Raw genomic sequence first — 26170 nt, forward strand, 5'->3', positions numbered from 1 at the left:
GCCACACTTTTTGGCCAGGCTGTAAAGGGTGACCTCGGCAGCAGGTGTTGTATGCCCACTTCTGCTTTACCCCTGCTTCTGTCAAGCGATGCCGTGCAAAGTCATGGGCTGTGTCCAGGTGCTGATGAAGATAGTGGAGGTACTCCAAGCCTGAGGCTCCAGGAACAAGGACAAGTCCATTGGAGTGCGTAGTTCTCTGGCCACTTGGTAAAATAGTCCATGGCCACAAGTAGGTATCGATTGCCTGCCTCTGTCATGGGGAAAGGACCCAGGATGTCCACAGGGGCCCCCACCTGATATTACTGCAACGGGGCATGGGAGCGTCTGGTTGGTCCTTTATAGGCAGTGCAGGCGTCACAGGCACGCACGCACATACTGTTATGTGCCTTGGCGGCAGCCAGCCAGTAGAGTTTCCTTCAGAGTTGTTGGAGGGTCTTTGTGTACCAGAAGTGTTCTGCCCCCACCGACCCACGGACAGCCCTGAAGGCATGGGCTCACATGGAACAAGGCACCAGCCGCTACCACACCACCAAGTTGTATGTTGGTTCCCTCCATTTTTTAAACATCACCCCATTGTGAATGGCAAGGTTGTCACACTGGGAGTAGTAGGCCTTGGCTTCAGGGCACACTGTTCAAGGCAGGCCACTGACCGGTTTCCAACCCCGGATAGTCGCCAACACCCGGTCACCTTCCTACTCCCTCTTCAGGTCCTGGTTATTCCAGCTCTCCAAGGGTGCTGAGCTCCTGTCTCCCGTCTGAATTGCCACCAATGTGTGCAGTGCTTGCAGTCATCCTCTTCACATGGCTGGTGAGATAGGAAATCTTCCTGGTCACATAGTTCAGCTGCCTGTAGTCTGTACAGAAGCACTATGAGCAGTCCTTCTTCTTGACAAGGACTACGGTGGGCCTCCCAAGGGCTGTTGGATGGCTTGATGAACCCTGTCTCTGCCATCTTCCGGATCTTCTGCTCTCTCTCTCTTTGCCAGTGGCAAGCGATGGAGTGCTGGACCAGACTGGTTCTCTGGCAGTCTTCATCTCATACTGCAACGACATCCACAAACTCTGCAAACAGTGCTTCCAAACACATCCCGCTGCTCAGGCTCCAGCCCTTCCGAACACCTCTACACTTGTTCCTGCACAGCTTAATCTTGGAACTACCCATCCCGGATCCGGGAGAATTGTCAGCAACTACACTAATTAGCATAGTTAGCATAAAGATCAAATAATCTTACTAGAAAATATTCATATTCATGAAATCACAAGTGAAATATAGCGAAACACAGCTTAGCCTTTTGTTAATCACCCTGTCGTCTCAGATTTTGAAATGATGCTTTACAGCGAAAGCAAGACAAGCGTTTGTGTAAGTTTATCGATAGCCTAACATAGCATTATGTCCAGCTAGCAGCAGGAAGCTTGGTCACGAAAATCAGAAAAGCAATCAAATTAACCGTTTACCTTTGATGATCTTCGGATGTTTTCACTGACGAGACTCCCAGTTAGACAGCAAATGTTCCTTTTGTTCCATAAAGATTATTTTTATACCCAAAATAACTCAGTTTGTTTGTCACATTATGTTCAGAAATCCACCGGAAATAGCGGTCTCGACATCGGCGAAAAAAAAATCCAAATTATATCCATAATATCGACAAACATGGCAAACGTTTTTTATAATCAATCCTCAAGGTGTTTTTCAAATATCTATTAGATAATATATCAACCGGGACAGTTGACTTTTTCACTAGGACCGGGAGGAAAAATGGCTACCTCTCTCTTTTACGCAAGAATCACTCTGAGAGCCATCAGCTGGCCACTTACGCAATGTGTTCGTTTACGCTCATTCTTCAACAGAAAGGCGTGGAACTACGTCTAAAGGCTGTAGACACCTTAGGGAAGACGTAGAAAAAGGAATCTGGTTGATATCCCTTTCAATGTGCAATAGGGATGCATAGAAAGACAGGGGTTTCAAAATAAGGGTCAGTTCCCGATTTGATTTTTCTCAGGATTTCGCCTGCAATATCAGTTATGTTATACTCACAGACAATATTTTCACAGTTTTGGAAACTTTAGAGTGTTTTCTATCCTAAGCTGTCAATTATATGCATATTCTAGCATATGGTCCTGAGAAATAGGCAGTTTACTCTGGGAACTCACCTCTTTGGGGGTCTTTAGTTGCTCCTTCTCATCTGGGGGAAGGATCTTTGTGGGGCTGGCTGTCACCAATTCCTGACGAGTCAGCTGCGGCTACCGGTGTCTTCTTCCACTGCTCCAAAGTCCCATCATGGAGTCTTTCATCTGGAGGTTCCACATTCCACTATCTAGGTACTTGACTGAGTGAATCCAACCCTAGGATGCAGTCATCTTGGATATCGCCCAACCAGAACTTGTGCTCCAACAATACATTGCTGACTCTCACTGATAAGGACCGCCAGCGCTTCATTTCCGCGAGATCCCCTGTCACAGTGTGAAGATAAACCAAGGTAGGGGTCCAACCCAGAGGGGAAGGACCCACTGTGTCTGGAAGAACACCAGGCCGAACAAGGGATATTGTGGAACTGGTGTCAATCATCGCCTGGCAGGCCTCACAGCTGATGCTGCATGGAAGGTAGAGGCCCTGCGTCTCTTTGTGCTAGTGATGGCTGTTTAACAATCTGTTGGTCTTGAAATATAAGCTGCTTTTCAATCTCTTTGTCCCAGCTTTGATGTACCTGTACTGACCTCGCCTTCTGGATGGAAGCGGGGTGAACAGGCAGTGGCTCGGGTGGTTATTATTTTTTGCCTTCCTGTGACATCCGGTGTTGTAAGTGTCCTTGAAGGCAGGTAGATTGCCCCCGGTGATGCGTTGTGCAGACCGCACCACCCTCTCGAGAGCCCTGCGGTTGTGAGCGGTGCAGTTACCGTACCAGGCAGTGATACAGCCCGACAAGATGCTCTCGATTGTGCACCTGTAAAGGTTAGTGAGGTTTTCTGTGGAGAGGTGCATATTCGGGCTGCAGATTGTGGTCTCAGAGACGCTTAGCTATGTCACAACGGGACATCGGACTATCATCTCTCAGCGTCTCAGGACTATGATTCACGCTTAAGGCTATACATTTTGGACGGAAGATTGTTTTAATTAAGTATTTAAGTAATTTCAGTTTATTTGGCTTTATAATCTACAGTATTTTGAAATGTAGTTAATGAGAATGTATGTAGAATGAAGGATGATGTATCCAGTATGTGAGGGAGTTGGAGACTTTCTAATCAGTTCATATCCTTGTGGGAAGTGAAAGGTTACCTGTACAGTAATTGCAGATAGAGAGGGTTTCTGTGGTTCAACAGGGGTGACATCAGGGGTTTCTCTCTCAGTTCTGAGGAGAAGCTGATCGGCGCCTGAAGCTAATTAGAGGAGCTGAGGTGTAAGGGATGAGGGGCAGGGGAAGAGGGACGAGGACAACATCTCTGAGTGCAGTCCACACATGTCACTCACTCAGTCTCTCTGATGTCATCAGTTAATGACTCAATCATCACCTCCTCTCCCGATGCCCTCTGGGAAACGCTGTCTCTTCTAATGAAGCGGAGAAACACGGTCAAACAAGACCAGGCAGTACTGGCTCAGTAGGGTTTAATGTCTCTTGATTGACCTCAGTGTCTTGGTTCGACAGGGGGAGCAGTTACAGCTGCACTTCCTCCTGCAATTATTGCTCTTTGAAGAGAGTCTGGCAGATTAATGGTCAGTTAGAGGAACACAGTATCCCAACAATTACTGTGGGTGCTGGAATTAAATTGACAATTTGTAATGTTAATCACCTTAGCGCTCCTGGACTGGGGGAGCTGCATAATCAGCCGGGCCAAAGCCCAGAGGAAATCAATCCTCTTCTTCTTCCTGCGACTGCCTACTCTCCACTATCCACACCACAAGTCATCTACTCCTCTCCCTCTTTCCCTTTGTCTTATCTAGCCGTATCCTCACTGATTCTCTCCCTATATCTCTCCCCAACCATCTCCTTTCTTTCTCTCTCTTTCTTTCTGTCTCTCTCGCTCTCTCTGCTAAAAAGTAATGTCTTACTTGGGAGTGATTTTCCATGGAGTGGAATTGTGTGCCATTGGGTCCGAATGGCCCCACTTTGTTATGCGTCTTGAAGGTTGTAATTTAGTTGCAATCTCACAGTTGGTATATTACACTAAGTGGCAGACACACTGTTTTTATATGCTTCTACTGCGAGTGTGTATAGAAATCCTTCAAACCCATTGCAGGCTCTAGATGACAGCATGTGCAAATACGCAACTACATTTTCATAATAACATACATCAGGCACTGAAGTACGGTAGCAGCATAAACCAATCCCATGACAAAGTCAATATCTACATTATATTTATAATGTCAATATCTATTTTTATTAGTGGTGACAGTGACAATGTCCACGCTGATTAATATTCTCTCCTCACAAGGGCATTCTGCTGTACTGCGACTACCAGGGCTCCACCTTTGATGTGAGCAAGCTGCCTAGTTGCAGGTTTGAGGACATGGACTGCTTCCAGAAGTGCTTCCTGATCCTGAGGCTGGAACAGGGCCAGGTGGAGGGGGAGAGAGGGCTGCAGAGGGACCCAGGGGACAGCAGGGGCTGGAGGGCCGTACGGGTGGACCTGGTGGCTCCACCTGTTGACCGCTACGCCTTTGCCCTCCTAGGCTGGACCGGCTCCAGGGTAGGCTTGGATCAAATTATTGTGAAATAAATGTGGATGCCAAAACACACAAAGATACATTGACTAAAATTGTTAAAGACAGCTGAGTTTGAATTAGGAAACATTTAATTTGCAAAAAAACAAATGATCCAATTCACATGATGATAATGCTTGACAGAGCAGTCAATAACCAAAAATAAAACATTTGATGATGAGAAATGAATAGCTAAACACTAACAAGAAAGTTACTATCGGAACACATATGATATGGCAGATGTATTCCCTGCTGATAAAAAACAGCATAGACGAGCATAAATTTCAAGCTGGTCTATGCTGGTCCATACTGGTCTATGCTGGCCTTCGCTGTGTTTTGGACACTGGTCTGACCAGCATGGCCTAGCTGGTTCTTCTAGCTGACCAGCATGACCAGTCTAGTTGGCCAAGCTGGTCTGACCAGCATGGTCTAGCTGGTTATGCTTACTTCATTGTGTTTTCGCTGGTGACTGACCTTTCACATCTGCTAAACAATTGTATTTTATTTTATGTGTTTTCACTGATGATCAACTTTCGCTGTGTTTTGGACACTGATGACCACCATAAACTAATACAAAACCAGCATCAAGTAACATCATGCTTGCAAAGTGATGTTTAATTCCTTGTTAGAATCCAGCCAGAGTGGATTCCTACAATCTGTATAAAGAATGACTGCCAGGGTTAGAGAAATGAATAAAGGAGACTACCTAAACCATCTAAACTGGAACAACAATTTCAGTAATGGGTGCAATAATTCCAACTAACAGATTGGATTAGTTTAGAAAGTAAACTACCTTTCAAAAGTTTGGGGTCACTTAGAAATGTGTTTGTTTTTGAAAGAAAATTATATTTTTTGTCCATTAAAATAACATCAAATTGATCAGAAACACAGTGTAGACATTGCTAATGTTGTAAATGACTATTGTAGCTGGAAACGGCAGATTTCTTATGGAATATCTACATAGGCGTATAGAAGCCCATTATCAGCAACCATCACTCATGTGTTCCAATGGCACGTTGTGTTAGCTAATCCAAGTTTATCATTTTAAAAGGCTAATTGATAATTAGAAAACACTTTTGCAATTCTATTAGCACAGCTGAAAACTGTTGTCCTGAACAAAGAAGCAATAAAACTGTCCTTCTTTAGACTAGTTGAGTATCTGGAGCATCAGCATTTGTGGGTTCGATTACAGGCTCGAAATGGCCAGAAACAAATAACTTTCTTCTGAAACTCGTCAGTCTATTCTTGTTCTGAGAAATGAAGGTTATTCCATGCGAGAAATTACCAAGAAATTGAAGATCTCAGACAACGCTGTGTACTACTCCCTTCACAGAACAGCGCATACTGTCCATAACCAGAATAGAAAGAGGAGTGGGAGGCCCCGGTGCACAACTGAGCAGGAGGACAAGTACATTAGAGTGTCTAGTTTGAGAAACAAATGCCTCACAAGTCCTCAACTGGCAGCTTAATTGAAAAGTACCCGCAAAACACCAGTCTCAACGTCAACAGTGAGGCGACTCCGGGATGCTGGCCTTCTAGACAGAGTTCCTCTGTCCAGTGCCTGTGTTCTTTTGCCCATCTTAATATTCTATTGTTATTGGCCAGTCTTAGATATGGCTTTTTCTTTGCAACTCCGCCTATAAGTCTAGAAGGCCAGCATCCCAGAGTCGCCTCTTCACTGTTGACATTGAGACTGGTGTTTTCCGGTTAATCTTTAGTCTTCTTTCACTGTAATATACAAATGGTTGGATATCCCCACTCAGGCTGGATTCCAGTAGGAATTAGACATCCCTTTGCAAGGCAGCATAATATGACTTGATGCTGTTTTTGCTGGTGACAAGCGAAGGCTGGTTACCAGTAAAAATACAGTGAAGGCTGGTCAACGGCGATAACAAAATAAAGGCTGGTCACCAGCGTAAATACAATGAAGGCTGGTCACCAGATAATACACAACGAAGGCTGGTCACCAGGGAAAAGGAAACGAAGTCTGGTCACCTGCGAATTAACATTGAAATCTGGTCACCAGCGAAAACACAACATGGGCTGGTCACCAACCAATGCTGGTCTATGCATTTTTTTCTGCTGCAGGGTTACTGTTGGAGAATACAACAAGGGTTGTACGGTGGCAAGAGGGTGGCAGGAAAGGAGGATAAATAAATAACAAGAGATATGATTATCAATTCTCTTCTTCCACAGCAGTTTGGGAGAGATCTGAGGACATTTGCCCAAAAGGAGAGGCAGATGCTTCTTGACAACCATGCCCTGTATGACAAAACTAAGGTACGGTGTGTTCTCTCATTACAGTGCAATTGAAATTGATAAATACAAGGCTCAACCATTGGTTTTAGACCAGTCTCAATATATCTTTACCACCAAGGCAATTTTTTTGGTCACCTACAGTATTGTGCTGTACTAGTACAAATGTTTTAGTTGTCGTGTTGGTTCTCTCTCTCACACTCTAAAGTCTAGCCTCCAGTGTGTGTTTATGAATCTGGGTGGTGAATTACAGCAAAGCCCTTGTCCTCAAACTTTATTGGAAGGATTAGGCTTGGGTGTTAGAATGCCTGTGCTGGGAATACACAGACACATTATCTTGAGTAATTTTATAACAATGCGATTCTCCTCTGAGTGAGCAGAAACTAGATATTGGCGTGAGGGCAACATTTTTAATTACAGTTCTGCTTGTCGTGAAGGGGCATGATGCACCCCACACACACATGCGCACATACATACAAAGGCATGCACACACAAACAAACAGACAAACACACAGGCATGCACGCACACACCACACCGGCAGATGCATACACGCACGTAAGAAACACACACAAACGCACATACATGTACACACACACACACACACACACACACACACACACACACACACACACACACACACACACACACACACACACACACACACAATGAAGTCGATATCTTATCTAAAGCACTAGCGGCTTGACTGTGAACCTAATTCTAACCCTAACACTAACCCTAACACTAATTTTATAACCTTAACTCTAAACCCCTAGAAATAGCATTTGACCTTGTGGGGGCTAACAAAATTCCCCAAGTTGGTCAAATTGTTTTTTGTTTACTATTCTTGCGGGGACTTCTAGTCCTCACAAGTATAATTAAACACGTCCACACACACACACACACACACACACACACACACACACACACACACACACACACACACACACACACACACACACACACACACACACAATGAAGTCGATATCTTATCTAAAGCACTAGCGGCTTGACTGTGAACCTAATTCTAACCCTAACACTAACCCTAACACTAATTTTATAACCTTAACTCTAAACCCCTAGAAATAGCATTTGACCTTGTGGGGGCTAACAAAATTCCCCAAGTTGGTCAAATTGTTTTTTGTTTACTATTCTTGCGGGGACTTCTAGTCCTCACAAGTATAATTAAACACGTCCACACACACACACACACACACACACACACACACACACACACACACACACACACACACACACACACACACACACACACACACACACACACACACACACACACACACACACACACACACACACTCTAAAATTAGAAGAAATAATGACACATCAGCATTAAGTTATAAGTAAATCAAATCCGTCTATTGGTTTCAATATATGAGGTAGAGGCTTGTTAAGGTGAAGTTAATTGTACTGGGAAGCGCAAGGTTCATTTACACATTTCCAAATAAATTACATTTGCATCTCAGTTTCAGCCAACAGATTGATCGAGAACTGATATGATAAAAGGCTATTATATAAATTTACATCTCATTAGAATTCAAATGACATTAATCCTCACTTGCCCACACAGCAAGAGCTAATTACACTCAGTTTAATACCTCTTGAATGATAGGGCAAAATGTAGATTTATGCATAAATAGACATATCCAAAAGTAATAACAATAACTGGTAATGCTGCATAGTTCTAGAAAAGTCTGGAACGCTCTTCTATTTTTTTTTTAATAGATTGTTGACATGTTCTCACCTTTGACGCCACAAGCGCAGTAGAAGTATTATGAAAATATAAAAATATGAAAAATTATATTTGATTTCCTTCCTGTTCAACAAGAGTGCTGCCAAAAGGGCTTCAAATGACTGAAATTCTTAGTAACAATCAAATTATAAACATCTTTCCATAAAATGTCACCTTTCTTATATCTGTAAAATAAATATGATCATACTTAGTGACATACAATATTTGTACCCTTTCATATTACTGACGAAAGATACTTTTTTCCCCAAACGTCCTCTGAGACGTGCTGAGACACTATTAATATGTGTGCAGTCTAGTTACAACAGGGGTAAACTGATTCCATGGAGGTCTGAGGGTTTTTGTTTTTTCCTTTAAATTTAGACCTAGACAGCCAGGTGAGGGGAGTTTTTTAATGATTAGTGACTTTAATTTGTCAATCAATTACAAGGGATGAGTGAAAACCCGCAGACACTCGGCCAACCGTGGAATGAGTTTGACACGTGTTCTACGTGGTCTTTATGCTGAGCCACACTGGCTGCGTCACAACTTCAGCTTCAAGCACAAAGTGATTTCGTCTGTCTGTGACCAAGAGAAAGTGGTCTTGATTCAATTTTATGAAATTGTTATTTTTTAAATCCTGTTGATAGCTATAAATCCATCTGAGAACATCACTTGTGCAATATGCACTATTGCAAGCGCAGCTGTGAGTTTCACAGGCACAGGAAATCGTTCTATTGTCTGGACAGGCCAGAAAATATGACTTGTCGTTCCTTATGCAAATAGCCAATTTCCTGTGTCCCTGAAACTGATAGCTGAGCTTGATATAGCATATATGAATTGGAACAACCAGTGCTTTTCGAGATTGTAAGGCAATTGATGTTGCACCATTTACAGAGCGCATTGTAAAACAGAATTGTCAGTCGGAACTGGTCCAGAACTGCTCAAAGTCCCAAATACTGTATAGGGGACTAAGAGGTTTTAATTCATGTTTAGATACATGATGTAATTCATTTGTTTTATCACTAAGGGTTACTACTATCACTATTACTATTGCACTACATGCTAAAGACTATGGCATTAATTTATTTTGATTTTTTTACCTTTATTGTTGGGGTTAGATACGTTTTAAATAAGAGTGTCTCTTTTTTTTGATCACTTAATTTCAAGCTTACGCTAAAATCCCTCTGAACAAATATGACATACTATAAGAGAATGTGTCACATGAAAAACATAAATATGTTTATTACAGTCCCAGATGACAGTCAGTGCTGAGGTTATGCATACACTTAGCCTTGCTAAGAGCATGGCAACCTGAAGCAATGCATCTTGGCTCATTTACATGTACAGGGCTGGGGGAGCATGGGGACAGGCATCTTGAGGAGTGAGTGAAGCAGGACAAGGGCACCAGGCATGTCACCTGATTCACCGACAGGGGGACACACTGTCACCACAACGTCCCCATTACATCCTCCCTTGGGAATGGGGGTCAGGACATAGAGAGAGCAGGGTGGCAGCTTTGACACATATTATACAGATGCGGCCATCTCAGAGATTGTTTATTCAAACACAAGGGCAGAGGTAAGCATCTGGGTGCTGGCAGGGACAGGGTGATTGGATCACATGCATTTACACTCAAAATTAGATCTGGGGTCAGGTCAGATGAGTGTGTTGTGTCTGTGACTATCATTAAATGTGAAGACTGTTATTTAATCAAATCAATTCTGTCTGTGTAATTATTATTACGTGATTATACTAATCATGTTAACTTTAATTAACTAGGAAGTCGGGGCACCACGGGAAAATGTTTATGGAGTCTCTATTTCCTGACTCGACTCTTCAGATATTTTCATATCTTATCAAAACAGTCGCTTATTAATGAATTGTACCTCATCAGTTCTCATTACTGAACATCACAAACCCTTGGATATCTGCACGAACCCTAGCATAAATTATGAATCAGCGATATACAAATTGGTTTAATTATTTATTTACTAACTAACTAATCAAGTCACAGAAATACATGAAAACACACACAATTAGGTCATACATGGGGTATTACATGATAGAAAGAAAAGACCGATATAACGGCTTGGTAGACAAAGGAAAAGGGGTGTGGACCGCTCAAGAGCGGGAAACTCATAGCTGATAACTACACTCATAGAAATTGCTAATACTTTACATGAACGACCGCCCATTCTAAAATAAATTGCAATTTACATATTTACAAGTGTTGTCTTGTGGTCGCCGGTTCGTCAGCTGGAGAGTCAATCGACAAAAAGTCTCTTGTTGTGTTCATAATGGATAAGTCAGGTGTACCCATGGTTGTCGCATAGAATAAATATTTTGGAGGTTGTCGGCATTCTTGTCCTAGGCTACATACATTTCCGGCTGCAGACTGGTAGTTTCTTACTTCTGTAGTGAAACGATAGTCTCAGAGTCCTCTAGCGACGAGCAATCCCGTATCCGGGAGCGTAATCATAGCCTCAAGCGCCTTACCATAATGCAACGTTTCCTATTCATGAAAATCGCAAATGAAATGAAATAAATATATTGAAACACAAGCTTAGCCTTTTGTTAACAACACTGTCATCTCAGATTTTCAAAATATGCGTTACAGCCAACGCTAGACAAGCATTTGTGTAAGCCTAGCATGGCATAATGCTATGCTAGGCTGTGCTGGCAGCAGGCAACATTTTCACAAAAATAAGAAAAGCAACCAAATTAAATAATTTACCTTTGAAGAACTTCAGATGCTTTCACTCAGGAGACTCCCAGTTAGATAGCAAATGTTCCTTTTTTCCAAAAATAATATTTTTGTAAGCGAAAAACGTCACGTTTGTTCATCTTGCTTGGCTGAGAAATCGACCGAAAATACTTCATCTATAACGCCAAACTTTTTTCAAGATTTGCTCCATAATATCGACAGAAACACGGCAAACGTTGTTTAGGATCCATCCTCAAGGTGTTTTTAACATATGTATTCGATAATATATCCGTGGAGGCAGTTGGTTTCTCATAAGAAACGATTGGAAAAATGGCTACCTCAGTATTTTACGCAAGGTTTTCTCCGGGAGACACCATGCGTCCACTCGCCCTATATGGTCTCTTACAGCCATTCTCCAATGGAAATGCCTAAAAAGACGTCACAATGCTGCAGACACCTTGGGGAAAACGTGGAAAACGTAAGCTGACTCCTAGCTCCTTCACAGCCATATAAGGAGTCATTGGCATGAAGCGGTTTCAAAAAATGCGGCGCTTCCTGATTGGATTTTTATCTGGGTTTCGCCTGTAACATCAGTTCTGTGGCACTCACAGACAATATCTTTGCCGTTTTGGAAACGTCAGAGTGTTTTCTTTCCAAAGCTGTCAATTCTATGCATAGTCGAGCATCTTTTTGTGACAAAATATCTTGTTAAAAACGGGAATGTTTTTCATCCAAAAATTAAAAGGGCGCCCCCTATATCCAAGAGGTTTTAACCATTTCTAGCCGTGTAGCCAATGCTCCACGCCGTATGGTCTTGTCGTTTGGTAGAGTTGTAGTGCCAACCATTTCAACATGTAGATACCACTTTATATTTTCTGGTCTTAGAAATTCAACCATTTGCAACCTTAGTTTACACCATGGTCGCGTGGTCTGGCGTGAATTGCGTCACAGGGGCTTTTATACTTGGGTAGAAAAGGGGCCATCTCTTCATGTTTGTGCCCAACTGGGCATGGCTACTGACTGTGTATAAGTTACCATAAAACAAGCAATTAAGAAGACTAAATCACATGGTTAACTTTTCAAAAGTATTCTTATATTTATTCATCCATCTTATACAACATTCAGAAGTAAACCTGACAGCTGGGAAATGTACACTTTAAGAGATATACAGTGCCTTGCGAAAGTATTCGGCCCCCTTGAACTTTGCGACCTTTTGCCACATTTCAGGCTTCAAACATAAAGATATAAAACTGTATTGTTTTGTGAAGAATCAACAACAAGTGGGACACAATCATGAAGTGGAACGACATTTATTGGATATTTCAACTTTTTTAACAAATCAAAAACGGAAAAATTGGGCGTGCAAAATTATTCAGCCCCTTTACTTTCAGTGCAGCAAACTCTCTCCAGAAGTTCAGTGAGGATCTCTGAATGATCCAATGTTGACCTAAATGACTAATGATGATAAATACAATCCACCTGTGTGTAATCAAGTCTCCGTATAAATGCACCTGCACTGTGATAGTCTCAGAGGTCCGTTAAAAGCGCAGAGAGCATCATGAAGAACAAGGAACACACCAGGCAGGTCCGAGATACTGTTGTGAAGAAGTTTAAAGCCGGATTTGGATACAAAAAGATTTCCCAAGCTTTAAACATCCCAAGGAGCACTGTGCAAGCGATAATATTGAAATGGAAGGAGTATCAGACCACTGCAAATCTACCAAGACGTGGCCGTCCCTCTAAACTTTCAGCTCATACAAGGAGAAGACTGATCAGAGATGCAGCCAAGAGGCCCATGATCACTCTGGATGAACTGCAGAGATCTACAGCTGAGGTGGGAGACTCTGTCCATAGGACAACAATCAGTCGTATATTGCACAAATCTGGCCTTTATGGAAGAGTGGCAAGAAGAAAGCCATTTCTTAAAGATATCCATAAAAAGTGTTGTTTAAAGTTTGCCACAAGCCACCTGGGAGACACACCAAACATGTGGAAGAAGGTGCTCTGGTCAGATGAAACCAAAATTGAACTTTTTGGCAACAATGCAAAACGTTATGTTTGGCGTAAAAGCAACACAGCTGAACACACCATCCCCACTGTCAAACATGGTGGTGGCAGCATCATGGTTTGGGCCTGCTTTTCTTCAGCAGGGACAGGGAAGATGGTTAAAATTGATGGGAAGATAGATGGAGCCAAATACAGGACCATTCTGGAAGAAAACCTGATGGAGTCTGCAAAAGACCTGAGACTGGGACGGAGATTTGTCTTCCAACAAAACAATGATCCAAAACATAAAGCAAAATCTACAATGGAATGGTTCAAAAATAAACATATCCAGGTGTTAGAATGGCCAAGTCAAAGTCCAGACCTGAATCCAATCGAGAATCTGTGGAAAGAACTGAAAACTGCTGTTCACAAATGCTCTCCATCCAACCTCACTGAGCTCGAGCTGTTTTGCAAGGAGGAATGGGAAAAAATGTCAGTCTCTCGATGTGCAAAACTGAGAGAGACATACCCCAAGCGACTTACAGCTGTAATCGCAGCAAAAGGTGGCGCTACAAAGTATTAACTTAAGGGGGCTGAATAATTTTGCACGCCCAATTTTTCAGTTTTTGATTTGTTAAAAAAGTTTGAAATATCCAATAAATGTCGTTCCACTTCATGATTGTGTCCCACTTGTTGTTGATTCTTCACAAAAAAATACCGTTTTATATCTTTATGTTTGAAGCCTGAAATGTGGCAAAAGGTCGCAAAGTTCAAGGGGGCCGAATACTTTCGCAAGGCACTGTAGTTATGTGTGTTTCCTGTCCTTCATGAGATCACCAAATGAAGCACACTCGACATGACTGTCCCTTCAGTGTCCACGGACCATTCCTACCTTCTCAAAAATGTAAATATTGTTTAATTCTCCAGTTTTGGGGATTAGGAGTTTTGGGAAGAAGAATGTCTTTGTTCTCCATAGGCTCTCTCCCTCCATACTCCATGGCAGCGAAGAGAGAGAGAGTTTCTAGCAGGAATTTATGACTGTTGTAAAACCTGAGAAAGAGAGTGAGAGATGGGGGAGCCACGTGATACACCCCAAAAGGGCCACGTCGTGACATATGTATGGTTGAGTTTGAGTTTGATGAGGAAAGTGGTCGGAAACGTTCTGATTAATTGAGATGTTGACGTTATCTGCACACACACACACACACACACACACACGCGCACTCACACACACACGCGCACTCACACACACGCGCACTCACACACACACGCGCACTCACACACACGCGCACTCACACACACGCGCACTCACACACACACACACACCCACACACACACACACACACACACACACACACACACACACACACACACACACGCACACACACACTGCAGTTTCACTGCTAGTTTCAAGGTCAGCAGATTGCTTAAAAGGGTACTTTCTGACAATATCATTCAACAGTGTGGCCCGTTTTTCAGCTGTCAGCTTGACATTACAGCCATAATTAAGGTAATGAAGATCAATTCACTTTCTAAGTCGCCGGGCGGCCTCCGTCTCCACAGATCATTGACTATTCCTTCTGTTCTTCTGTTCGCTCTAGGCAGGAAGGAGTGGTCCCTCTCTGTCTGGTCCTCGTCACTGTTGCAAAGCCCTCATTAATTGGATGAACGTATGGCCGCCACCACTCAGATAATGGCACTTTTATCTTTGCAGCCGTCATAATTGACCAATCTTTTTCCCCCAGAGAGTCGATGCTCTGCGTCTGACTGATGTCAGGACAAACCGGAGAGATATCGGAATGGGCTGATTAGGAGGGAGGGGGTTTCAGAGAGAGGGGGCGTTACTCGTCGCCACCTGACCATTGAAGACCAAACATGGTCATTTAGAGGACTTCCATCTTGTCATTTGCTTTAAAGAGCTCTTCCTGGATGGATGCACATGACAACGTGCTCTGTCTCACTGTAATATTGAATAGCTTAGAAACTATATGACTAAACTCACACTAATTATCCCAATTAAGGAAGGACAAGCCCAGGGGAATAGCCTTGAAAAGAAAATGCAACAGCTTCCTGAGACAGCTTGTCATAATACAATAGCAATACCTGGCGGACAGTTGGACTTACTATACAAACATCACATCGTTGGAGTGCTACAGTATTACGTCCATATTACGACAGCAGAGAGTCCCAAGGCCTTAGATCAATATAGTACTACTGCAGCTGTATTTAAAGCATACATTAGCCTAGTCTGTGAGTGAGGTGTGATGTGAGGGCCTGTGTTCTATGGGAGAAAGGTTGAGTGTCTGTCCTCTGCTGGTAGGCTGAAGGTGTGGGATAATTAATATGCTTTGTGGCTTTGATGAATGAGGGCAGGTGGGGGATTTCATCAGCCCCAGACAAACTGACTCCCTCCACAATGAGGAGGGCTCTGTGACCTGTCCAACACCTCCTATACAAAGCCCTCTACTGCATGGTGTACCCTTAACATTCTTTACCTGTGGGAGTATGTGTGTGTGAGAGAGTGCATATGTGTCAAGAAAGGTATGTGAGTATTTGTCTGATACAAATGTGTATGCAAATGTAATTCACTACTGTATGTGCTAGTGTGTAAGTATGAATGTGTGCTGCATATGTCATGTATGTGCATACAGTGTGATTATATATTGTATGTGAGTGTCTTTGAGTGTTTGTATGGGTGTGAGTATGTGTGTGTGTGTGTGTGTGTGTGTGTGTGTGTGTTTGTGCGGTAAATTGATTGACAGATACATTTCCTCTTATTTAGGCTACTGTATATCCTGATATTTGAACACTATTAAACACTTATTGTTTTCAAGACTGAAGCAGGGCTGTTTCTGAGTTCAAAACCTGGTATACCCCATGCAAGGTTAGAGGTATGTCTGAAACTCATCACTGCATTTTGCCTTGCAAATATGCAAAGCTCGTGTTAGAATTGACCATTTAAACATTTAATGAACTTCGGCACACTCTGAAAAGAAAGTGTTTCATGACCTAAATTCCCCAATGCGACCTCGTTTTTCACTTATCCCTCAATACGTCACACATTTAGAGGAAATTCTCAGCGTCACATCCAGATGTGACCTCTCTGTTGAGGTCACATCTGTTACAGTTGTAACATTCAGTATCACATCTTTCCTCCCGAAAGACTAGTCAACAGTGAGTTGAACTGCCTGTCCGATTTCAGTCGTAGCATGTGGAGTGTTCACAACTCATCTTCCTCCCCCCTCTCTCCCTCCATCCCTCCCTCCATTCTCAGAGAAGCGGATGGGTAGACAAAACCCGGAGCAATTGCACTGGGCTTTGGGGAGCGTCATTTTTTAATGCTCCCCAGCTGGTGCTGAAAAGCACTGTTTGCAGACAGGATGAAAACGGTCTGGAAAGAGGCCTTTCACAGAAAGGAGAGGAGAGGCGGGAGAGGATGGGGAGGAAAGGCTCTGGGTTTAATTTTGCGACTCATGCCACAGTGCCCTCAGAGCGTCACATGTACACCTCTGAGGTGTGACAGACAGACAGGTGAGAGGACCAAGGAGGGTGGAGTGCCTTTATGCATCATGAGTGGTCGTTTGAGATTTGGAGCGTTAATGTTTTTATAATCCATTTCTTTGGATTTTGATGTGTGCTTTTGGACATGTTTCAGCATTCTGGCAGAGGCGACCAGGTTTTTGGCAAAAAATGTATTAGTATACATTTCACATTTACATTTTAGTCATGCAGCATGTGCTTTTATCCAAAGCGACTTACAGTAAGTGCATTCATTTTAAGATAGCTAGGTGAGACAACCACATATCACAGTCGTAGGAAGTACATTTTTCCTCAATACAAACGTTATCAGCAATGTCAGTGCTAGTAGGAAAAGACAAGTGCACAATTTCTTTATGGGGGTGGGGATACGGTAGGTAGGGTTTCAGTTGTTTTCGGAAGATGGGCAGGGACTCTGCTGTCCTAGTTTCAGGTGGAAGCTTGTTCCACCATTGGGGTGCCAGGACAGAGAAGAGCTTTGACTGGGCTGACAGGGAGCTGACCCCCGTACAGGTGGGACGGCCCAGAGAACAGAGGTGGCAGAACGGAGTGCTCGGGTTCGTCTGTAGGGGTTGAACATATCCTGAAGGCAGGGAGGGGCAGTTCCCCTTTCTGCTCCGTAGGCAAGCACCATGGTCTTGTAATGGATGCGAGCTTCAACTGGAAGCCAGTGGAATGTGTGGAGGAGCGGGGTGACAGTGGTATCAAATTATTTACTTTAAAATTTGTGAGCATACAAAATAGCTCAGTATTTGTATTATTTATTTTATACAGTGTTTTTTGCTCATCTTTATCAAGGGTGCCAATAATTTTGGTCATGACTTGTAACTGTAACTTACAATCTCCACTTAAATGATCTACACTGCATTCAGAAAGGATTCAGACCCCTTGACTTTTTCCACATTTTGATACGTTACAGCCTTATTGTAAAATGTATTAAATTCATTAATCTACTCACAAAACAAAACACATTTTTTTAGTCATTGTTGATAATTTATACATATAAAAAACTGAAATATCACATTTACATAACTATTCAGACCCTTTACTCAGTACTTTGTTGAAGCACCTTTGACAGCCATTACAGCTTTGAGTCTTCTTGGGTATGAAGCTACAATCTTGGCACACCTGTATTTGGGGAGTTTCTCCCATTCTTCTCTGCAGATCCTCTTCAGCTTTGTCAGGTGTGATGGGGAGCGTTGCTGCACGGCTATTTTCAGGTCTCTCCAGAGATGTTTGATCGGGCTCAAGTCCAGGCTCTGGCTGGGCAACTCAAGGACATTCAGAGACTTGTCCCGAAGCCATTCCTGCGTTGTCTTGGCTGTGTGCTTAGGGTCATTGTCTTGTTGGAAGGTGAACCTTCGCCCCAGTCTGAGGTCCTAAGCACTCTGAAGCAGATTTTCACCATGGATCTCTCTCTACTTTGCGCCGTTCATCTTTGCCTCAATCCTGACCAGTATCCCTGTCCATGCTGCTGAAAAACATCCCCACTGCATGCTCTCACCACCATGCTTCACCATCGGGATGGTGCCAGGTTTCCCCCAGACATAACGCTTGGCATTCAGGCCAAAAAGTTAAATCTTGATTTCATCAGACCAGAGAATATTGTTTGTTATGGTCTGAGAGTCTTTAGGTGCCTTTTGGCAAACTCCAAGCGAGCTGTCATGTGCCATTTACTCCATCTGGCCACTCTACCAGAAAGGCCTGGAGTGCTTTTGGTGGAGTGCTGCGGAGATGGTTGTCCTTCTGGAAGGTTATCCCATCTCTACAGAAGAACTCTAGAGCTCTGTCAGAGTGACCATCGGGTTCTTGGTCAACTCCCTGACCAAGGCCCTTCTCCAGGGATTGCTCAGTTTGCTGTATTCGTTGAGTTTTTCTAGTATGGTTTTACAAGAATTGAAATCTCACAGCATCAACTTTGCTGTCCGTTTGAGGCTTATTTTTACAGTCTATGGCTCAAGGAAACTGTGCACACAGTGATCTGAGTTATATGATTGGCCAGTGGTTGGCCTAAAGGCAGTGGTGGAAAACATACTGAATTGTCATACTTGAGTATTTTTACTTAAGTACTTTACACCACAGCCTATAGGTACACTTGATTTGTTCTCTGGTCCTGCTGGGTAGGCAAAGTTCTACCTTCAGACACATGAAATGGTTCAAAATGGGAACACTTTGCCTTTCCTGCGCTAGGGCTGCTGAATCAAGTGCACCTACCGCGAACAGAGCAAAATGTATTTAAAAAATAGGAATGCAAAGCTTTATTGTTTGGATTTTTGCAGAAATGTTTGGTGATCGACTAGGAATGCCTTGGAGAACGCGATCGACCGGTTGCTGACCACTGTTGTACAGGGTCAGCCATAGTAGTACGGCGTCCCTGGAGAAAATTAGGGTTAAGTCAATCAAATCATGAAATGTATTTAAAAAGCCCTTTTTACATCAGCCAATGTCACAAAGTGCTACACAGAAACCAAGTCTAAAATGCCAAACAGCAAGCAATGCAGATGTAGAAGCACGGTGACTAGCAAGTGTCTTGCTCAATTGCACATCGACAGATTTTTTTGTTACTTCACCTTGTCGGCGCAGGTATTTGAACCAGCAACCTTTCAGTTACTGGCCAAACTCTCTAACCGTATTTGTTCAGCTCCTGATAATACTTTTCTCGGACTGACGTCCCCCGTGTAAGGTTTAATTATGCTAATTTATCTTTCTTGGGAAACATGTCTGCCTCAGACATGTCTGCCTGAAGCATGTCTGCCTCAGACATGTCTGCCTGAAGCATGTCTGCCTCAGACATGTCTGCCTGAAGCATGTCTGCCTCAGCTAAGCATTAGGTTGAAGAAGTTTTCTTCCGTTTTCTGTGCCAAAGATTGTGGGTCTCCGAATCTGGATGGACAGACAGTAGATGTTGTTTCCATGTAAATAACACATAATATGACTGAACCCACAAGTCCTAGAGCAGCAATCAAAGTTTTTATGAAGTTGTTGTTTTAAAAAGGAATACTTTTTTTTGTTGCATAATTGGTAACCTTATGCAAAGTCTTTATACTATACCATAGACCCAGAAGAAATTAAATTCAGAGATGAGTTCAGGAATTGCCTGAATAGTTTTTGCAGTTTTTACAGCACACACACACACACACACACACACACACACACACACACACACACACACACACACACACACACACACACACACACACACACACACACACACACAATGAAGTCGATATCTTATCTAAAGCACTAGAGGCTTGACTGTTCAAATATTTTTCAACTTGTGTTGAATTGAGTTGCGAATTCTATTATGCAAGTGGTGAGGCAGACAGCCAAGGCCAGGGTTCCCCAATTGGCACTCCAAGTTTTCTGAGCAAAAAAAAAAAAAAAAAAAAAAAAAAATATATATATATATATATATATATATATATATATATATATATTATATGTTTTATTTTATTTTAATTGTTGGACATAAAATACTGTAAAAACACCACGCATAATAGTATTCCCATACATGATAGAGAAATACTATATGTGATACTATATGTGACAAATATAAGCAAGGTTTGAAATGATTATGTTAGTAATATATTATATATTTTTTAGCTTCTTGTAGTCAATTTGCAGCATTCAGTTTTTTGTAATTATGTTCCGGCCCCCTGATCATCCGCACCAGAAAAATTCCATTCCGCCACCTGACAATATGTTGACAAATGTATATTTCCCTGACTCCTAGTTCATTCATAAATGGCTAATGTAACAGGAGAAATAAAAAATAAAGGTTAGAATGCTGGAATACACCATCGTGGGAACAGGTGCTGCGCGAGTGAAATCCCCGGTTGGATTTTGGAGTCATTGTAGACAAGGAGAACTACAACCCATGGATACAGCCTGCAAAAGTGCAAGCCAGTATTTGTTTACGATAATTAAGTAAACATTATCAGTTCATCATTACATTTATTCAGGATTTCTTTCATTTAGACCATACGCAGGCCATACAAAGTTTAAACCTGTGTGGCATAGCCCATATGTTTCTGGGAATTTATCATTTAAGTTTAAATGAAGTGTGATTGTTTAAACAATATTGAATGTAAATATATTATTTTATTATGATGGCTACAGGCTTTTATTAGGCAAGAAAAAGGCTAATTAAAAGGCTATTTTTCAAAGCGATTTGAGTTTGTCAATGTTATCTGTTATTTTATTAGCATCCCCATTAGCTGTTGCAAAAGCAGCAGCTTCTCTTCCTGGGGTCCACACAACATAAAGAAATGTACATAATACAGAATAAAAAAATAGACAAGAGCAGCTCAAATGCAGGACTACACACATTTACACATACGATGTGCCACATCGCATTGTGAAAATAAGAAGATGGGCCTATCATTCTTAATTCATGGAACATTTATTCAGGAAGGGGAATAGCTTAAAAACGTACTACTCTGGAGTCATAATTATTTTTTGTATAAATTGATGTTCCAGCAAAAATGATTCATGCAAGCTCATTCATGATGTTTGAGCTGGAGTCTTGTAAAATATTGGGTTTAAAGAAGTTGGTCCACTGAAGCCATATTGCAAATCTGCCATCAACATAGTATTCAAGAAAGTAGTCAACATAATAAAAAGCATCAAAATCAAAAGCATATTGCATATTGCATGATCTGTTTGATTTTGAGTTCTAATATTTGGCAGGTGTGGTAAGGAGTACAGAAGTAGATCATCCAAAGGCAATGAGACAAATTTGTCCTGATGGTGGCACTGTGGTGCAATAGGGTTTGAACTGCTTGCAGCTATATTTTCTTGTGTTTTTATAACTATGTAAAGCAACTCCAGGTACTAGAAAAGCTCTATAACAATACCATGTCATTTTATTATTATCTCAGAACTAGATTTTTCTCAGATAGAATGTCATAATCCAAGGTCTCGTTGTCCTCCATCACAGCATATTTATCTTCAATATTATCAATTTTGTTCATGAACTTGCCCTGCATCTTCATGAAGTTTTTGAATGGTCTTTTTCTCTTTCTTGGTTTCATGTGTCCTTTTTCCCTGTCGTGGTCAAGGTAAGAGCAGATTCCTGGACATATGATACAGGAGCCATCATCATCCATCATGGCAGAACTTTTGATGTCATCCTTGTTAGGGAGAAATCAGTTGCTGTGACATGTGAACTTGCACATCTGCAGTTTGTAGCAAAGTAATTTAGTTATAGAAGCCACTAGAACCTCTACCTATATCTCAAAGTCTTGGTTTTGTTTCATGTTCTTGTCATCATTCTCTAGACACTGTTTGAAGCTTTTTGTGATTTAGCTAACCCAATGTTTCCAGCAGACCTTGGCTAAGGCATCAACAGATCTGGCAACCAGGCTAGTTAATGGATGATGATTCGTTTATAAAGTTTATATCAGTGATTCTAACATTTTTATTCCAGCCCATTAATCTGTGGAAATGTTTCCTAAAGCCTTTGTAGTTTAAATAGTATGTTATTTATCTCCACTCCATTTATCTCCACCCAGCCACACAGAAGAGAGAGTAAAAAGTATAACATTTTGATGTGTGAATGAATTAAATTAGTAAAAGTAAGCACTTTGCTGTTCTACGAGAGTTTGCCTGGATGGTTGAGAGAAATTAAGTACATTGTTAGCTTTGAATGCTTTGTGAAACCCACCCCAGGTGGATCAGGTGTGTTTGTACTGGTCTAAAACAAAACGTAAAAAGACAACGTATGTAAATTAAGCTGTCAATTAGAACACGGTATAAAGCATGATGGTGCAATACATCTTGACTCTTGACCCTATATTCAGTGACTGGAGTTGAGAAACGCAGCTCTAAATTGCCTAAGGGTAAATATGTTCCCACAAGGCGTATTGGTGGCTGTGCCTGTAGTTGGTAGGTGATGATTAGTTAAGAGAAACAGCAGTGGTTGACAAAACTTCTAATGGGAAAGTATTTTCACATGAGTCGTTGTTGTGTAGCCAGAATAAGGTATGTACCAGGGAGGCTGGAGAAAGTTTGTTACATCCTACTGCAATTTGCAAATAAGTATGATGTGTTGGGCTTTGTGTGTTCTGGCCCATGTTGGGCTGGTGTGGGATTGGTGTGGGCTAGCTTGTGTTGGGCTGTGATGGCTAGCCCATGTTGGGCTAATATGGCATTGGTGTGGGCTAGCCTGTGTTGACTGGTGATGGAGACCCCGTGTCAGACTCGTGTGGGCTTTGTTGTGGGCTAGCCAGTGCTGGGCTGGTGTGTGCCAGACCGTGCTCACCTAGCCGACTGAATACCCACATAGAACCAATGGGGCCATGTTTGCTGGACTGTTTCTCAACCTCCATGGGATGTTGCTGGTCGGTCCCCGAGATGGCTAAATTACACCAATTTAGTGAGTTCTCAGTGTTTTTTTTATGTAAGAGGTCCCCCGAAGAGGAAAAATAATGCTTATTGAGACCATCTATGAGATGTTCCTTTTGCTAAGAAAATCAGGTGATAAAGGTCAACCCGGTTACGTGCACTGAACTCTCATATACTGTATATCTTGATCTGTTTGAGTCAGTCAAGGAATATGGCACACATGCTAATGCTAAGGGATGTGAGTCTACTGTAGCTAACCTGTATAATATGTGAGCTCATTGGCTTATAGCGACCATAATGTTTGAGATAGTCTTGGTATCTCCAACCCACGTGGCATATTCCCAGAACAGGATTTTCAAAAAATGTTAAAATGTCAGATTTGAAAAGTTGGAGGTTGCGTTTAAGAAAGTCAGCCTCACCCTTAACTCTGCATGTTCGGAATTGAATGGCCCACAGTTAACCTCGGTCTCCTCGGGAAAGATCTATAGGAACAACAGTTTTATTATAAGATTTGCAAAAATGCCTTAAACCATTTATTTAACTAGGCAAGTCAGTTAAGAACAAATTGTTATTTACAATGACGGCCTACACCGGCCAAACTCTAACCTGGAGGACGTTGGGCCACTTGTGTGCAACCCTATGGGACTCCCAATCACTGCCGGTTGTAATACAGCCTGGAATCGAACCAGGGTCCGTAGTGACACCTATAGCACTGAGATGCAGTGCCTTAGACTGCTGCGCCACTCCGGAGCCCAAAACCATTACCAATAATTTTTCAGAGTTGAAAGCTTAACAAACACAGTCGGGTCTCTGCATTTATAGAAAAAGTACAACCTCTTGTCTACGTGGCAGTTCAGTAGATCTGTGTAAACAGGGGAGGAAGATAGTATAAAAGGCGATTGGTTTGTCTGTGCAGATTAAGATACCCCGAGGTTGATAGCATGATGGCTCAACATCGTTTTGTCACAGTTCACACTATAATGTGCTCCTTCCTGCAAGGTTCAACACAGCTGAATTCCTGCAGATAGTAAACCCACGGGATGTCTCACATTGTGCTGTCGCACCTAAACGGATCTTAGCTACAGTATATGCCCAGTCTTATGACTAAATCACACAAAGACAAGTTTGTATCAGGTTAGAAAAAACACTGATGAAATTGGTTATTCTACGTGCTAAGGTTAAAAGACTATATGAACATTGTTTCAAGAGAAAAGGGATATATTCCTTGGTATCCAGAAGTGTGACCTGTCAGATTCACTGAAACTTATGTTCTATGACTAAGTGGAATTTCTTCGAATTGCACTGAATTGAATTTTACTTCCTGTCACTCAAATTCAAAATCTAAATCCTTTGGGGTGTGGCCAATTCAATTAGAATCCTGTTCGCCACAACACCTTGATTGTTTCAACAAGGGGCAGAAAAGTTTCATCAAGTTGTTAAGAGTACATGTTACAAGTTTACACCTCACATACAGTACATGGTTAAGGGCTTTAAAAAAGGAAGACACCTGTACCGTGTCAGATATAGAGTTGAAATGTATTCAATTTGGAGTTTGCATTCCAATATTACACTTTATATACATCACAGAAGACTGATGTTGAAAATGTCAATGAAGTCACTTGCCAGCTGATCAGTGCATGCTCTGAGTAGGCATCCTGGTAATCCATCTAGCAGGGCAGCCTTTAAAAGTCTTCCTCATATTGGTTACAGAGAGCGAGATCACACAGTTGTCCGGAACAACTTGTGCTCTCATGCATGGTTCAGTGTTGCTTGTGAGCAAAAAAGGCATTTCTCGTCTGGTAGGCTCGTGCCACTGGGAAGCTCGCTGCTGGATTTCCCTTTGTAATTTGTGATAGTTGCAAGCCCTGCCACATCCAATGAGCATCAGATCTGGCATAGTAGGATTCGATCTTAGTCCTGCATTGACGCTTTTGCCTGTTTGATGTCTCGTCGGAGGTTGTAGAGGAATCTTTTATAAGGGTTCGGATTAGTGTCTCGCTTCTTGAACGCGGCAACTCTAGCCTGTCATCGAATTAACTTATTAATGGAGCCGGTGACTGATGTGGTAAACTCCTCAATGTTATGAATCCCGGAACATATTTCAATCTGTGCTAGTGAAACAGCAAAACAGTTCTGTAGCTTAGCATCCACTTCATCAGATCACTTCCGTATGAGCGAGTCACTGGTACTTCCTGTTTGAGTTTTCGCTTGTAAGCAGGAGTCAGGAGGATAGAGTTATGATCAGATTTGCCAAAGGGAGGGCGAGGGAGAGCCTTGTATGCATTTCTGAGTGTGGAGTAAAGGTGATCAAGAGTTTTGGTGCCTCTAGCTGCGCATGCGACATGCTGGCAAAAATTTGTTAAAACAGATTTCACTTTCCCTGCATTAAAATCACGGGCCACGAAAAGCGTTGCCTTTGGATTTATATTTTCTTTCTTGCTTATGGCTCTACACAGGTGGTCACGCAATCAGCCTACACCTTATTGTGGTGCCTCAATCCTCCTACACCACTACACACACCCGTCATTACTATGACAACTAGCATAGCAATGTCAGCAAATGACTGCTGTTTGAACACACACAGATCCGATTTGGTCACCTGTAACTTGCTGTTTGGACAGGCAGGATTTTAAAAACAAAACTGATGTGAGCATAAGGGCCTGCAGTGTGAATAAGGATTAATAGTCCATTTAGGCCCCCTCATCCACAGCACTGATTGATCCTCATTTGCTGCCTCCTGAATCCAATCTGAGTGCAGCTGCTGTAACCAGGGCCTACTCTGCTGGCTTGGACCAGAACAGGCCTATTGGCACAGTCAGATAGAAATGCACGTTTCTTTTAGTTTTCCGTAGCGTACCCTAATGAATACAAGCCAGATTAAAACTCTCAATCACTCTC

The 26170-nt window shown here is 42.2% G+C and overlaps 1 protein-coding gene across 2 annotated transcripts in view; it reads left to right on the plus strand.

The window, feature by feature from the left end:
• Nucleotides 1-26170, plus strand: part of tdt (terminal deoxynucleotidyl transferase) — a 141048-nt gene that overhangs the window by 75835 nt on the left and 39043 nt on the right. Inside the window, exons 9-10 of one of the 2 annotated variants that reach the window (XM_021580065.3) lie at nucleotides 4429-4683; nucleotides 6893-6976. In XM_021580065.3, the coding sequence (XP_021435740.1) occupies nucleotides 4429-4683; nucleotides 6893-6976 (339 nt within the window). 2 annotated transcript variants of the gene reach the window in all.

Source organism: Oncorhynchus mykiss, chromosome 23 (assembly GCF_057628025.1).
Source record: "Oncorhynchus mykiss isolate SJ-2025 chromosome 23, ASM5762802v1, whole genome shotgun sequence".
Lineage (NCBI taxonomy): Eukaryota > Metazoa > Chordata > Actinopteri > Salmoniformes > Salmonidae > Oncorhynchus > Oncorhynchus mykiss.